Source organism: Mustela nivalis (genome assembly GCF_964662115.1).
Source record: "Mustela nivalis genome assembly, chromosome: 20".
NCBI lineage: Eukaryota > Metazoa > Chordata > Mammalia > Carnivora > Mustelidae > Mustela > Mustela nivalis.
Window position 1 is genome coordinate 27881841 of NC_139039.1, and position 15958 is coordinate 27897798.

At 38.8% G+C, this 15958-nt stretch overlaps 1 protein-coding gene across 5 annotated transcripts in view; it reads right to left on the reverse strand.

The window, feature by feature from the left end:
• The window catches only part of TRAPPC11 (trafficking protein particle complex subunit 11), a 43331-nt gene extending 27421 nt beyond the window's left edge, over positions 1 to 15910 (reverse strand). Inside the window, exons 1-12 of one of the 5 annotated variants that reach the window (XM_082715799.1) lie at positions 15829 to 15910; positions 14836 to 15150; positions 13480 to 13705; positions 12168 to 12337; positions 11069 to 11139; positions 9901 to 10015; positions 8381 to 8480; positions 7956 to 8029; positions 5926 to 6022; positions 4165 to 4298; positions 3368 to 3515; positions 519 to 612 (exon numbers count right to left, since the gene is read on the reverse strand). In XM_082715799.1, coding sequence (XP_082571925.1) covers positions 519 to 612; positions 3368 to 3515; positions 4165 to 4298; positions 5926 to 6022; positions 7956 to 8029; positions 8381 to 8480; positions 9901 to 10015; positions 11069 to 11139; positions 12168 to 12337; positions 13480 to 13683 — 1207 coding nt within the window. In that variant the 5' untranslated portion in view covers positions 13684 to 13705; positions 14836 to 15150; positions 15829 to 15910. Of the gene's footprint in view, positions 1 to 518; positions 613 to 3367; positions 3516 to 4164; positions 4299 to 5925; positions 6023 to 7955; positions 8030 to 8380; positions 8481 to 9900; positions 10016 to 11068; positions 11140 to 12167; positions 12338 to 13479; positions 13759 to 14835; positions 15151 to 15635 lie in introns of all 5 variants that reach the window. The other 4 variants (XM_082715801.1, XM_082715798.1, XM_082715800.1 and 1 more) reach the window with 4 other exon arrangements.
• Between the last annotated feature and the right edge of the window lie 48 nt (positions 15911 to 15958).

Below are 15958 nucleotides of genomic sequence, written 5' to 3' on the forward strand. Positions count from 1 at the left end.
TCTTGCCCTAGTGGAGTCAACCACCTAAAGAATAAGATCAATGTCATTCTCAATATAGAATACACTTTCTGGAGATTAAAGTAGATAATTCCTTAACAATTAAGGTTTGATTGCCATAGACACTGCTCAAATTAAGTGTGTATCAAACCCAAAAAAGATGCAGAGAAATTTCTAAGGTAATACAAGTTAATACGGTTTTAAAAGATCAAATGTAATAAATCATCAAAGTTAACCGGAATTAAAATAGACCTAAGTGGCTTATTGGGTCATTTAAGACAAGAGATGTCCAAATGTTTTAATCACACTCATGTTTGATTAGAAGTTATTCTAAGATGTAGTGATACAAACAAAACATCCTAAAAACTAAAGAACTGAAAAATCTTTAAAAAGATGTTTAAAAAACACACATTTTTACCTCTACATAATTTATTACAGCCTATGTAGCCAATGGAAAAACTGCGATAGTGATCTGTGCCTTTTGAGGCTGAGAGAAAAGGGAAGAGAAAAAAATGATTTACTTAGTATTCCTTGTCGCCATGATCTTTGTCCATAAAAGTCAAGAACGCCTGTTTGTGTTTCTAACGGATCAGGATTGGGATACATTACTGAAGCCTGTAAAGTAAAACACAGCCCTAAATAAGAGTTTATGAACCTCTCACAAACCAACTCATCTTCAATCTCTGACAGAATAAAAACATTTTCATAAATAAAAATACCAAACATATGTCTCAATATCAAAGTTGTGAGTATTTTAACACACATTAAATCTTCACAAAAATGAAAATAAACATTCCATTTAATACCTAGGCAGTCTCATAAAAATTAAAATGAATAAATCAACCTGATTCTGATAAATGATTTCATAGTAACTAACTCCTTAATTTTCATCCTTGCTATGATAAACCAGTAAAAATTTTGCCAATTATGTTTGATGTTTATTCCATATGTATAAGTGTTTTTTTGTGCAAATAAAAACAATGTGGGTGCCTGGGTGGCTCAGTGGGTTAAAGCCTCTACCTTTGGCTCAGGTCATGATCCCAGAGTCCTAGGATCGATCCCCACATCGGGCTCTCTGCTCAGCAGCGAGCCTGCTTCCCCCTCTCTCTGCCTGCCTCTCTGCCTACTTGAGATCTCTGTCAAATAAATTTTGAAAAATCTTAAAAAAAAAATGTCATAAGTGGTTTTTAAAAGAAGACACTATTTTCCTTTTTTATCCCTTGTGTATTAAGTTCTGGTATTGGTTGGTGCCTCACAAATTTAAACATTAAAAATTTGTAAATTTACAAATTTACACTGCCTTATTTTTCTTTCTTGTAACTTTTTCCCTCTGAAACCAAAATATAATGCAAGTACACTGTTGAGAAATACAGAAAACATCCAAAAGGAAGAGGATAAAAACTTAAATCACCTATAAACCTATTACCACTATTAACAGTGTTTACCTTAGTCTTCCAGATTTTGTATACAAACGTTTATTTGTTATCAACTGGAATGATCCTTCAACCTGCTTTTCTCACTTAAATATATTCATTGTAAATTTCACATCATTAACTATTCTAAAACATTATTTATTTATTTATTTATTTGACAGAGAGAGATGACAAGCAGGCAGAGAGAGAGGAGGAAGCAGGCTCCCCGCTGAGCAGAGAGCCCGATGCGGGACTCGATCCCAGGACCCTGAGATCATGACCCGAGCCAAAGGCAGTGGCCCAACCCACTGAGCCACCCAGGCGCCCCTCTAAAACATTATTTGTTATGGCTGCATGTTGTTCCATATTTTAATAAATTCCCTATGTCGTTCATCTTGTTATTCATTTTTTACATTATAATTAGTAAGTCTGCCCAAAGAACTTGATAAGTAAATCTCAGTACTTCTTTCTTAGGATCTCCTATCTCCCTTAGACGACCTGAAAATAGATTTCTGGGTCAAAAGAGATGCATGATTTTGAGGCTTCTCAAATTACTATTTGACAGAAATATTACTTTACATTCCAACTAAGGATATTTGTTAATCCCATCTCCTTGTACCCTTATAAAACATAGTTTTAATCACCTTTTAAAAATACTATGCTCAAATCTTAATGCCTAATTTTTAAATATAAAATATGCCATGAAGATATAAATCATATGCAAATAACAGGGTAGCAAACAGTGTAGTTATATCATGACTTAAGGGGAAAAAAATCCAACAATTTAAGTACTAAGGCGCAAACTGTTTTTGTAAGTAGCACTGTTGATAATATCCACCTATCGTGCTTGCTTCGGCAGCACATATACTAAGATAATATCCACCTATCTTTGGAGAAGAAAACTGCAGATTTTCAAGGAAAATAAACTGACAAAAGCATGTGAATGTAAATATATTTATACATATAAATACCATGTTCTTATTTTAAAGGTGCTAATGGGGACGCTGGTATCTAACTATAACCACCCACAAGGCAGGCAGAATGAAATGTCAAGTTAAGAAACTGCAATCAGGGGCACCTGGGTGGCTCAGTTAGTTAAGCAACTGCCTTCAGCTCAGGTCATGATCCCGGAGGCCTGGAATCAAGTCCCACATCGGGCTCCCAGCTCTGAGGGGAGTCTGCTTCTCCCTCTGACCTTCTCCCCTCTCTCACTCTCTCTCTCAAATAAATAAATAAATAAGTTTTTTTTAAAAAGGGGAAAAGAAACTGCAATTAATATTATGCCTCAAGGGGCGCCTGAGTGGCCCAGTTGTTAAGCGGTTGCCTTCGGCTCTGGTCATGATTCCAGGGTCCTGAGATCGAGCCCCCCCATCAGGCTCCCTGCTTAATGCGAAGCCTGCTTCTCCCTCTCCCACTCCTCCTGCTTGTATTCCCTCTCTCCCTGTGTCTCTTTCTGTTAAATAAATAAATAAAATCTAAAAACAAACATTATGCCTTAGACAGATTCTTAAGAATTTTCCAGAAGAAAGCCCAAGGAAGAGAAAGAAGTCCAAAGAGAACCTCTCTGGTGGGTCAAAACAAAGCATATTCTTCCAAAGTCCTTCAAACTCCTAGAGCAGTGATCAAAGGGAGTCAGAGCATGGCTCAGGCCACACCGTAATTTTTATTTTAAAGTAATCTGCCCCTGTCTACATCACTAACTTATTACCAGTCTTAAGTCAGTTCCTGACAGAAAAACTTCTGTTAATCCACAGGTGGAAATGGAGTACTCAGGCTAAAAGTGAAAATAACCATAATTCCTGAAAATATAGAAGATATTTTTACCTTCTTATCAGAAGAAAACTGATTCTGTTTAAAGGCTTGGAAAAAGATTATAAACATCCATTAGTCTTATCCACTTTTAAGAGATGATTAATACATTTCCTAAGTGCCAGATGACATGGGAGTCGGTCACTTACCTCATGGTTACAGAGGGTTTTTGCGAGCTGTTTCCTCTCCTGGGCGTAGTATGCTGCCTGCTGGTAATAGAAGCCAGGATTCTGAGTTTGAATAGCTGTCAGCCCTAACTTAATAGCTTCATCAAATAAGTCTCCAAAGGCCTGGAATCTTAAAGAAAAAAAATCAAGAAATAAAAAAATGATGAAAATGATAAAGGGAAGATAAAGAAGCTTACTTCTAATAATTATTCATCCTGACTACATAACCTCAGCAGACTATGTTAAAATAATGCTTCTGATAAACTGTTGGGGTTCCTTGGTAAATACTGACACACACTAATTTCAGGTTACAGATAACTTCTACATTGAAGCCAACTCTTCTGTACTGACAAAGCGTTACAAATACACCATCGCAGCGCACGTCAACACAGTTACCACCACTCAAACACATCCACGCTTCTGGAAACAATTTCATTTTAGAATTTTTAAACATCAGTCTCGAATAGCAAACTCCGTGCCAGCAGGGACTTTGTTTTGCTCCTTAGTATTCTCAGTACCTAAGCATATCGTGGAAACTCCCTAAATATACGCTGAATAAAAAAGATGGTACCAGGAATTAAGTGATTTTCATTAAGGAACTCCATGAATCATTATCTACCACTACTGGAAACATACCTACACTAGCTAGATCTCTAAAAGCCTACTTTCTGACAAAAAAAGCTTAGTTCAACTGACAACCAAAGTCCATGCTAATTCCATTCCTCCAAAGCCCAAGTACGTAAAGAAAAAAAATTCTAAAAGTACAATTTAAAACATACTGTTTAGACATCCACGCAGCATGCTCAAAAGACAACTCTGCACTTCCGATTTTTTTCTTGCACAAGTCAATGTGTTTTCGGAACTGAGCAATCGCATCCAACGGGGTGTTGTGCTGAAAACACAGCCTGCAGATCTGCAAGATGGAAAATCAACGCCCAAATAAAGAACATACAGTCAAGAGGCATATTCAATTAAAAACAGGTAAAATGTGAGACTAACTTCAAAAAGACTATGACATTTCCTCTCCTAAGTTTTTGGCAACAGAATTAATTTTCTCTATTAGAATGGCTATGCTGAAACTGGCGCTTATGTCCCCTTGATAAAAGAAAAAAATTATTCCCTATTTGTACTGAATCTACTCTACACCTTAGAAAAGCTTATTAAAGTAAGCTAGAATACAAAAAATTTTACCCAATGAAGAACATACAGGTGGGCAAAAATAAAACACCACCTACCACCCCTCAGACAGATTAACTTTCAGTTTTAGAATTGGCGGAAAGTAAAGATTTTCTGTACCACCATTAGAGCACAGTGGCCTCCGTATCAAACAAGGATTACAGAAATTCTTGAAAACTTTTTATCTGAAATGCTATCTCAAGACAGTAATGATCTGTATCTACGTAAGGTAAAAAGAAAAACACAAAACAAGACGCCTAAATTATTTTCCATATGCTTATTATTAGTTTTATATTTTAGGTACAAGGAATACATGAAAAGTTAAGTCTCTCATCCCTGTCCCTCAAGGTATCTAATTTCCTGTTCCAGAGGCAACCAGCTCCCAGAATATTCCATGATAACAGTCTACGCACGGACAAGTGTATGTGTATTTAAGTATCAACTACACTTTTTAAACAAAGAGCATCACACTAAATATGCTGTTTTGTACCTTACTTTTTTCACCTAATACTCCATATCAGTAAGTGGAGCTGTCTCATTCTTATGAGTTGCAAAATATTCCATTGTCTCAGTCATACTTTATATGAACCAGTCACTTATTGCTGCGTTGTTTCCAATCTTCTATTATAAGACGCAATAAATATCCTTAAGTATGTGATTTGCAAGGCTTGGCCCATGTGTCAGGTAAATTTCCTGAAATGGAATTGGTAGCTCAAAGGGAACACCCATTGAAAGTGTGTATAAGGCGTTGCAAAAATATTCTCTACAGACCTTGTACCAATTTACATCTATACAGTCAATTCCAGCATCTAAGTCCTCTCAGGCCACCATCTCACGGCCAGCCATCTTTAAAAGCTGAGTGTGGAAAGATTAAAAGCAAAATGAAAAGTCCCACCTGCCTTCTGGGGTATCTATTTCTACCACATACAATCTTCAAATGCTTACATGACAGGTGCAAAAGCTTCCTCTCAGGTGATCAACTGTACCTTTTGTATCATGTCGCCATTAAACCAAGGAAGGCCTACGTAGTTATGATTTGTTGCATTTTATAAAATGCACTAATAAAAGTAGCTTTCTTCTCACTTCCTCCTGCTCTCACTTAAAATCAGAAGACCCTCCTAAAGAATTTTACAGAAGTAAAATTGCTCTAAGAGAGAATTCTGAGCCCCACAAACTCAAAACCAAGCCTGCAATTAGGCTGCTAATTACTAGGGAGCTATATGAAGTAAGGGGCATAAAAGAGAAAAACATAATTAATCAAATACTCTTCAGAGCAATTAACTAACTCTGGTTTTCAATTTCAAAAAGATAACCTTATATTTAAAGACAAGTTTCCTTTATTTGAAGTAGAACCTTCAATTTACCTTGTAATTTATAAATCCTGCCATAGTCTTTATTTCCAGAATGTTAGTTTCATGGGCTCGCAATTCATGTACAAGGTTATAGGCGGTCCTGTAATTCCTAACATAAACAGGTGCAACACGGTTAATTATTAATTTTAAGAAAGGATTCCCAAGAACAAATTATTAGAAATAAGAGACAATATTTACTCAACATTTCTTATTGCTCAACAGTTCAGGAATTACTTATACATATCCATCTCTGATATCCTGAAAAATGATCTACTGATTAATAATATGTGGGAGGAATCAATGACTTTTCACTAATAACAGAAACATCACATGTACATTGTTCTGTTATTAACATCTGTCAATAACGGACAGAAAATAAGTTGAAAATGAGAGTGGACAATTGTCCAGAATTATGTCCAATAAATAAATAAATAAATAATCAGATTTTTTTTTTAAAGCACCATTACGAGCTTCTCCAACAAAGAGAAATTTTATTAGCAAAGAAGGGACTATCAATAGCTTTTAAACACCAGAATCGCCAAAGTTCCGAGCACACTGCTGATTTCAGGCACAGGCTGGAGAAGGGGAAGTGCGGTGGGAAAGGAGAGTCGGCCAGAAGGACACTAGCCGGAAAAGAGAAGGCAATGGGGCACCTCAGTCTCCTCCAAACATCACTCTTTGCTCCTAACTTCCTCAGGTCAAATCTTTCTTTCCAGAATTACTTCTGACCAGAACAACAAGGGAATGTTTTTAACTCACACCAACGGTAAGGAACGAACTACGTTAGCGCCACTTCGAATCACACCAAGTGTCTGAGATTTAGAGAGAGTTTGGAGTTCTCCACCTCCACAGTAACAAGAAAGGAAGATGTTTCTGTAATATTCCTCCAGACAAAAGATTTATTTTTCTTTTTTTCTCTTACTTTTCTACTCTGTATGCTTAGCCTCTCTTCAGTGTTAGGATAGATAGCTGTTTCTTATCTCTATGTTGCACCGCCACTGTCAATCTTCAAATAATAGAGCAAAAGCTAGAAAAAAATGTTCAATTAAATTGTGCTCTTAAGTAAAAGCAAAGGAATTAAAACGTGTGACCACTGCCAACACATACACGACTACTCTCCAAAGCTTCGAAGGAGAGCCTTCATATTAAAAAGGAGGCTGAGCGGTGTTATAAACTTAAAAAAATATTTTAATTAAAAATAAAATCAGGGCGCCTGGGTGGCTCAGTGGGTTAAGCCTCTGCCTTCAGCTCAGGTCATGATCCCAAGGTCCTGGGATTGAGCCCCACGTCAGACTCTCTGCTCTGCAGGGAGCCTGCTTCCTCCTACTCTCTGTCTCCTGCCTCTCTGCCTGCTTGTGATCTCTGTCTGTCAAATAAAAAAATAAAATCTTTAAAAAATAATAAATAAATAAAATCATAGTTGAATTAAATAAATGCACCATTGGGGTGCCTGGGTGGCTCAATGGGTTAAGCCTCTGCCTTCGGCTCAGGTCATGGTCTCAGGGTCCTGGGATCGAGTCCCACATCAGACTCTCTGCTCAGTGGGGAGCCTGCTTCCTCCTCTCTCTCTGCCTGCCTCTCTGCCTACTTGTGATCTCTGTCTGTCAAATAAATAAATAAAATCTTTTAATAAATTAATAAATGCACCATGCATATTAAGAAATTCACAGCATTAGATAATATCTAATATATATTTAATTGTGGAGATGAGTCAACACAAAAACTTTACTGAATATACAAATAAAAGTCAATAGGATAGGAAGAATTTTAATGTTTCTTTCGATCATGAAATTAGACTAGACCAGAAAGCTTTATGATACTATGAAATTTACTTCTGATAATAAAATGAAATATTTTTTTAAATCTCAAAATATTATATTCCATTCCTCTCTGAACAAATTAAATATTACATACCTGAATCTAAACAACATAAGCATCTTAAAATGAATTAAAGTTTGGTGGAGATTCACAAGTTGCCAATAATATGTTACTGTTAACATAAAAGTAAGAAAAATTTAGTTTGACAACTGTTAAAAACTTACTTCAGAGCATTTTGTGTATCCTGTTTCAATTCACTGAAGAAAGCTATTTTAAATTGATGTCTGACAAATAAAAGCTGAAAAGAATAGAAAAAAGATATCATTATTACACACACTCTCTTAAAATGTAAAAAGTACACTAACATGAAGAGGAGACAGCAAAGTAGAAAGGAAAATACTCAGATCAAGAATTATTCCAACAAGCATTGTTAAGGAAGCTATAAAAATCTCTAAGAACTTTAAGGCCAAAAAGGAGAGAAGACAAACTTGTTTTTAAAAGCTTAAAAAAAAAAACTTTAAAAGCACAAAAGCCAATTAAAAACATCAAAGCATTATAGATATTTAATAATCTCTTCAAAACTAATCAATGATAATAATCTGCTCTTGGAATGCTTCTATTCTTTCCTTCTTTAGGAAAAATAATATACCTGGTGTGTTGTTTTATTCAAAAATTCCTTATGAGATTTCACTCTTCTGATCTCAGTATAGTAATAAGTCTGTGCATGTTCATAAAAGGCATTTTCTAATCTGTTAAAAAAAAAAATCAACATTCAAACACTAAAGTTAGTTTAAACCAAACTGTTCTCAAGTATCATATTTATAAGACCTGAAAGTAAAATCCTAACAGAGACAATGTCTATTTTACTTCATGATAAAGACAAAACGTAAAGCAAAATACATGAAATTTCTAAATAATAAATGTAAAGATTAGACCCCCCAAAAGCCATTTAGAATTATTTACGGTCCAAGAAACAACTGATAAAAATAACTTTTTTATAATTTGTAGAAATCACATAATCTCTAAGATGACTTCCACCCCCTTTCATTTTATAAGAAATGTGAAAGAGATTTCCAGTATTCACTTAATTTGACTATTTTTTGTGCTTTTAATATTTAAGGTTAGAGGATAAGAAAACTAATGGAAAAAGCACCAAAACTGAAAACTGGCAAATGAGGGGCATCTGGGTGGCTCAGATGCTGAAGCGTCTGCCTTCAGCTCCGGTCATGATCCCCGGGTCCTAGAATCATTTCCCGAGTGGGGCTCTGTGCTCAGCGGGAGCCTGCTTCTCCCTCTCCCACTCCCCCTGCTTGTGCTCTCTCTCTCACTCTCTTTGTGTCAAGGAAATAAATAAAATCTTAAAAAGAAAAAAATACTGGCAAGTGAGGGGGAAAGTAACATTCATAGGATTCAAATCCTGTTTCACTCCCTAGGTTTGAGATAACACAAGAACAAAGAAAATTTGACCACAGATAGACAACTCAAAGTTCCTTTTGTGAAAGTATGTATGTATTACAAGTATCTGCCCAGGATATGAAAGAAAGCTAAATTCATAGCTAGATAAAGCTGGACTTCAAGGTTTTTCCTCCTCAGAATAAAACAGAATTTTAAAGCTGTATTCAAAGAGTTTAGACACATCCTTAAGGAAAACATGCTAAGAAAAAAAATGGATAAGCCAAAACTTTCAATATTCAATATACTTCCTAAGGTAAGATTTCTATATCTTTTTTCTAAAGATTCCATTTATTTATTTGAGGAAGAGAGTGAGGGAAAGAGAGAGCATGAGCAGGGGAGAGGGAGAGGGAGAAGCAGGCTCCCCGCTGAGCAGGGAGCCCAATGCAGGATTCGATCCCAGGACCCTGAGATCATGACCTGAGCTGAAGGCAAATGCTTAACCAACTGAGCCACCCAGGCACCCCTAGATTTTCTATTTTTAAAACTGCAGTTTTTAAAACGTTAAAACATAAAAATAATTCATATTAGGTTCAAACTTTGACCCATACACTATTTGAAAGAACATATTAACCTCAGCTGAACTATGAAGTTTTATAAATGGGTAACCTTTGTTTTGAAAGGCAAAATAGAATACTAAAAAAAAAGTCTAAGCAACCCATTTTTTCAGTGCCTCTGATAATCCAAGATCTAAAAAAGTTTAAGATCTTTATTTACCTTATAATGTAACCCACCAAGTGATCAGTGTGGGGTAGGACAAACAGAGATTTTCCCGAGAGTTCACACGCGTTACATAAAGCTGCGGCTCTTTCTGACGCAGTGACATCTTCTCCTATTGACAGATCCCATATAGATGAAGAGAGAAAGAAAATGATTCATGTATTTTTTTAAACAAATAGGTCCCCAAATGTAAACAAGGTAATTAGGAAGAAAAACCAAACCCCCTTTCGCCAAGCCAGAAGGCCTCCTGAGAGCTCTTAGGGGGCAGTTCTCAGAAGTCACGCAGAACATATCTGTTAGGAAAACCCTGTGGAATTTCCTACTAAGCCAAGTTAGGCCAAGTAACACCAAAAGATATGCCACATAACTGTTTCAAAACCTTTAAATAAAACTGGAAGCAATAATCCATGAAAGTGGTTTCTAAAACTCAGATGCCAGAAGTTTCAAAAGAGAAACAAAAAATATTTTGGCCTCTCAAAGTCTTAGAATACAGAAAAATCAAGCATCTGAAGCTAAGACATTTTCTTATAAAAAAGCAGAAATCCTACACCATTTTTCTTTGTCTGATTGCACATTAAGAAAAAAAAGTCACGGTAGGAATATAATTTCAAACTGACCTCAGAGAGCTAAACAACATTCTTTTTTTAAAAAAAACAAGTGAATAATATTCCTTTTAAAAAATCAGTTTTGTCGGGGTGCCTGGGTGTCTCAGCGGGTTAAGCCTCTGCCTTTGACTCAGGTCATGATCTCAGGGTCCTGGGATCGAGCCCCGCATCGGGCTCTCTGCTTAGCAGGGAGCCTGCTCCCCGCCTTCTCTCTCTCTGCCTGCCTCTCTGCCTACTTGTGATCTCTCTCTCTGTCAAATAAATAAATAAAATCTTAAAAAATTTTTTTTTTTTTGTCAACTGATGTACACCTACACAATGAGTTAAGTGGAACTGGGGGGTAGCAGAATATTTTAATATTTAATATTAAAATTTTTAATATTTTAATTTTAGCATTTTAGTTTTTACACTAGGCATTTATTTATGCATTATTAGTACTTTTTAAAGTGAACACACCATCTTTCCTATAACTGAATGCATAGATTTTAACATCAAAAACTATACCTCCTGATAATAAGAATGGGAAGTATATCATTGATTATTAATTAACCTTTTGATACCTGGGGGCAAAGGAGTTTTCTTCTGAATCAGAACCACTGCAACTTTTGTGTTTCTCCCTTGTAAACTCTGCCTACAATGGAAAAATAATAAAATTAATGAAACATAACTAAACTGTTTTGATTTTAAAAAATATATTCAAGACTTTACACAGGGGCACCTGGCTGGCTGAGTCCGTTATGCATCTACCTTCAGCTCAGGTCATGATATCGGGATCTCGTGATCGAGCCCCACATCAGGCTCCCTGCTCATTAGGGAGTCCGCTTTTCCTTCTCCCTCTACCCCTCCGCTCATGCTAACAGATGAATAAAGTCTTTAAAAGAAAAAAAAGACTTACAAAAAGTACAAGTTTGATGATTCAATTTTAAAAAGATGAATTTCAACTAAAACCCTCCAAGATTAGAGGAAATCTTTCCCCATATACAAAGAAACTTCTATGCTACAGTCATTTCATTTTAAAAGTCTACTCGCGGGGCACCTGGGTGGCTCAGTGGGTTAAAGCCTCTGCCTTCGGCTCAGGTCATGATCCCAGGGTCCTGGGATCGAGCCCCGCATCGGGCTCTCTGCTCAGCGGGGAGCCTGATTCTCCCTCTCTCTCTCTGCCTGCCTCTGCCTACTTGTGATCTCTGTCAAATAAAAAAAAAAAAAAAAAAAAAAAAAAAGTCTACTCTCATACCAAGCTTCTAATCCTGACAAAAATCTGCTTTCAAAGCCAAGTTTACTATATACTTTCATGTAAAAGTTATAACGTAACTTATTTCTTGATGCTGATACCTTACAGACTGGTCACCCAAAAGAATTATTTTGAAACCGGAATGGGGATAGAACAAATGTCTTGTGAGACTAAAAAGCAAATTACTATACTTCCCCCCCAGATAGTAAAACACAAGAAAAAAGCATTTGGAAATTCAGACTAACGTGTCATCTACATTTCTTCACACACCTTCGCATTGCAGAAGCATTCACATTAAGCTACCTATCAGGGACCGACCAAGTGTCCCTGGAGGTTGGCAAGTGAGTGCTGGGTCTCAGCTGCCTTGAGTAAATGCTGGGAAATGATACACCCTCCCTCGCCCCATCAGATCCGCAGGGGAGACGCACCTGACGATCTCCACTCTGGTGGCGCACTCGGACTGCTTTTCTTTCCACTGGGGCTCATCCCAGTCCAGCTCGTAGAACACAACCACCAGGGCCGGCACCAGGTTCAGGTGTTTGTTCATCCAGCCGGTCTTTAGGATCCCCTTAGGAATGTACCATTCATAGGAAGTTCTCTGTGGACATTGGCAAAAGCTGAAGACACTTACTGGATAACAACGGCAGAAGCCACCTGTCCCCGAGCGCGGCACGCACTTCCTGTGTGTTCCCCTCATACCACGAACACATGACACATTGTTAACATTTTTATTGAGGTCTACAGAGAGATCACATGGGCACTAACAAGTACTGGAGGTAGAATCCCAATTGTGGGTCTGTTAGAGTTTCTGCTGAAAGAATAACCTGGGCGCCTGGGTGGCTCAGTGGGCTAAGCATCTGCCTTCGGCTCAGGTCATAGTTCCACGGTCCTAGGATCGAGCCCCGCATCGGGCTCTCTGCTCACCGGGGAGCCTGCTTCCTCCTCTCTGCTTGCCTCTCTGCCTACTTGTGATTCTCTCTCTCTCTCTGTCAAATGAATAAATAAAATCTTAAAAAAAAAGACTATGATAAACAGCAAATCAATTATACATGATTTTCTTGAAAAAGTAAACTGGCCTTGTAAGCACTTTCCATGTATTAGCTGGAATTAGATGATTAACATCATTCTCTGACTTTCTAGGTAAATTAGAGTCTCTAGTATGATGTTCAACCTAAAATTCGGTTTTGAATGTAATACCTTTCCATACTCCTCACTAAATAGCCTGTTTTAGTTCATGTAGAACTCTCCAGAGACAGAGCTGGTCTTATTTAAATTTCTATCACCAGCCTATTGCATAGTTCCTAGAACCCAACACAAAGTAAGTGCTCAAAAGTGTGTGAAACTGAAACAAACTGCAAAGACTGCAAATTCTACCAACGATACTGGTAATGATAAATGGGGAATGTGAGACCTTCCTTTTAGAGAAGGCTTTACAAAGACTGGGAGGGGTTTTAAGCAAATACAAAAAAAAAAAAAAAAAGAAAGAAAACCCAGGATAGAAAACTTAGTAATTATAGAGTAATTATTCCTCTGGGGTAAAAAAAATAGCTATCATTAAACGTAACTATAGTGCATTACATACATGAAAAAGCCCTGGGTTTTCCTAATGCATCACTACAACCATGGCTTTGATAAACTCAGGGATTTTCAACAAAGACGTTAGGAACAAAAAAGGCATATACCTCACACACAGAGGAAGCGAGGGAGAGAAAGAAAGGCCCCCTGCAAACATGCCATTACCTTAGGTCTACATTTGGGATACTCATGGTCACCTGGGAGCACCTTGAAAGATATCGGTACCCGATCAGCCCTCCGATTGGCACAGAAAGCATCCCAGACAGCTCGATGGACGGCATTATAAACTACATCCAGGCCCGTAAGGGTAACAAAAGCCATTGGCCGGCAACATAATTCCACAGGGAAGTCCCACTGTGTGGGGCTCATGTTCAAGGTGTCAGGAAAAAATCTGAAATAGAAATGTAAATACATTCAAAATGTTTTAAAAGCCCATATCCATATCTAATCTACCTGCCTCCACCATTTATAAAACATTACAAAAAGGCAACGGACGAAGTCTTTTCAAGTGTCCGCAGAGAGGTGATAAAATTAAAATAGGTCTCATGACCCATTTTTGATATAAAGAAAAATAATAAATGCAACTATCTAATTTCTCTATAATGGCTAACATCTCATCTCTGAATTCCCAGAAAATTATTTTTAAAATGTGCTAGTTATCTAAATAGCTATGTTTTCTCATTTCTCCATAATTAATGTGAAATGTATTATCTAAATGAAAATCTAGAAGAGAAAAACTAACAATGAATGAAAACGTCTAGGAGGGACATGTTTCCACTGTGTTCTTCAGCTGAGAATCAGTCCATAATAAATCCTACCACACACTAACTGTAGAAAAGCAATTATATAAAAATGTGTTTATTCCAAAGAAAATTGCTATTATATTTTAAAGACCATTTCTCATTCCTAAAATCATGTATCAAGAGTCCCTTTTCGGGGCACCTGGGTGGCTCAGATGTTAAGCATCTGCCTTCAGCTCAGGCCAAGATCCTGGGGTCCTGCGATCTAGTCCTGTGTCCAGGTCCCTGCTCAGGGGAAAGCCTGCTTCTCCCTCTCCCACCAGAGGCTCAAGAGAATTAGCTGTGGTCTTTGAAAATGGGAGTGGAAATAAGGGGACCTAGAAATGACTTACAAAGCTCTAAATCAGTGCTATCCAAAAGAAGTATTACTGCGAGCCACCTAAATAATTTTAAATTTTCTAGTCATATTAAAATATTTTTAAAAGGTGGCGTTAATTTTCATAATATTCTACTTAACCAATATGCCTAACATATTAACACTTCCACATTAATGTAAGTTATTCATGAGATACTTCACTTTTCTGTACCAAGTCTTCATTATCTGATGTGAACTGTACCCTCCCAGCACCTGTGAATTCAGGCTAGCCAATCTCACATGCTCAATAGCCACACAGGGCTACTGGCTATCATAATGGACAGTAAGCCCATCTTAAATTACGGTCATTCTGACCCCAAAAATCACTGTACGGGGAGACTGTTATCAGAAATTCTTGCCACATACTATTTAAAAACTTTTGGCACGTGAGACGGTACTGCTTCTTGCACAGCAAAGGGATGGGAATGGGAAAAAAACACTGGCAAAGGACAGGTGCTGAGGTTGTGTGGCTCTTAAGGACAGTCTGTGGACGTTCCCAGCTCTCCTGGAAGAAGCCGATGAGGCAACTAACAAAGTCTGACACGGAAGGAGGGGCGAAAGTCGTGAATGAACCCACTGGATGGGAGACCGTGTCACGCCGGAGCCAGGAATCTGGAAGCTGGCGTGGAAAAGAGGAAGGAAGGTTCTTGAAAAGGATGACATACAGCAAAGACGGGCGACCTAATCCAGGGGCAGGTAAGGAAAAAAAAATAATAATAATAAAGCAATGTGGTCACTATTTTTTTAATTAACGGAGGTTCACGGTGTAGTGCACAAGGCCAGCAAGGACTACAAGACGACTCGGAGAGGAATGACCACTTGGGGCCGGGCTGGAGCGGGGGTGGGGGTGGGGGGCAGGGAGATGCTGACACCGGGAAGCCACCACCTTAGAAAGACACCGTCCCCGGGGTCTCAGCATTCCGCCCTGGGAATCCAATGAGGGAAGGGAGAAATAACGCCGCAGCCCTCCAGGCAGACGCTCTCGCCCCCGTCTCCTCCCCTTTAAACCCGAAGGGCCTAGATGCGGGCGCGTCTTTTCTTTAGGGGCTGGAAGAGAAACGCCAGGACTGCCCCCGCAGACGCCAAAGGAAAACGCCGGACCGCCCCCAACCGGCTTTGTCGCGGCCGTCTCGCCTGCCCTCGCGGGTCTCCGGGGCCGGACTCACCCAGGCCGCACGCCCCCCCGGGCCCGCTGCAGCTGTGGCCGGTCGCCGCAAGCCGGGGGAAGACGAAGGGAAGCAGGCAGGGTGGCCTGCAGAACGCCAGGGCCCGTCCCCACCGCCACCGCCCCGGAGCCGGCGCCCGCCAGCGAGACTTCCCGGTACCCGCCCGCGCCGGCACAGGAAGCACTTTCTGCACCTGAGTGACAGCGCTCTGCACCAACCGCCGTCCCGAAACTTAACGCCGCTCCACAAAACGTAGGAAGACGCCCGTCTCCTACGGGGGTAGGAAATAGGGGTGGGGAGAGAAGGAGCCAATAGGAGGAGCA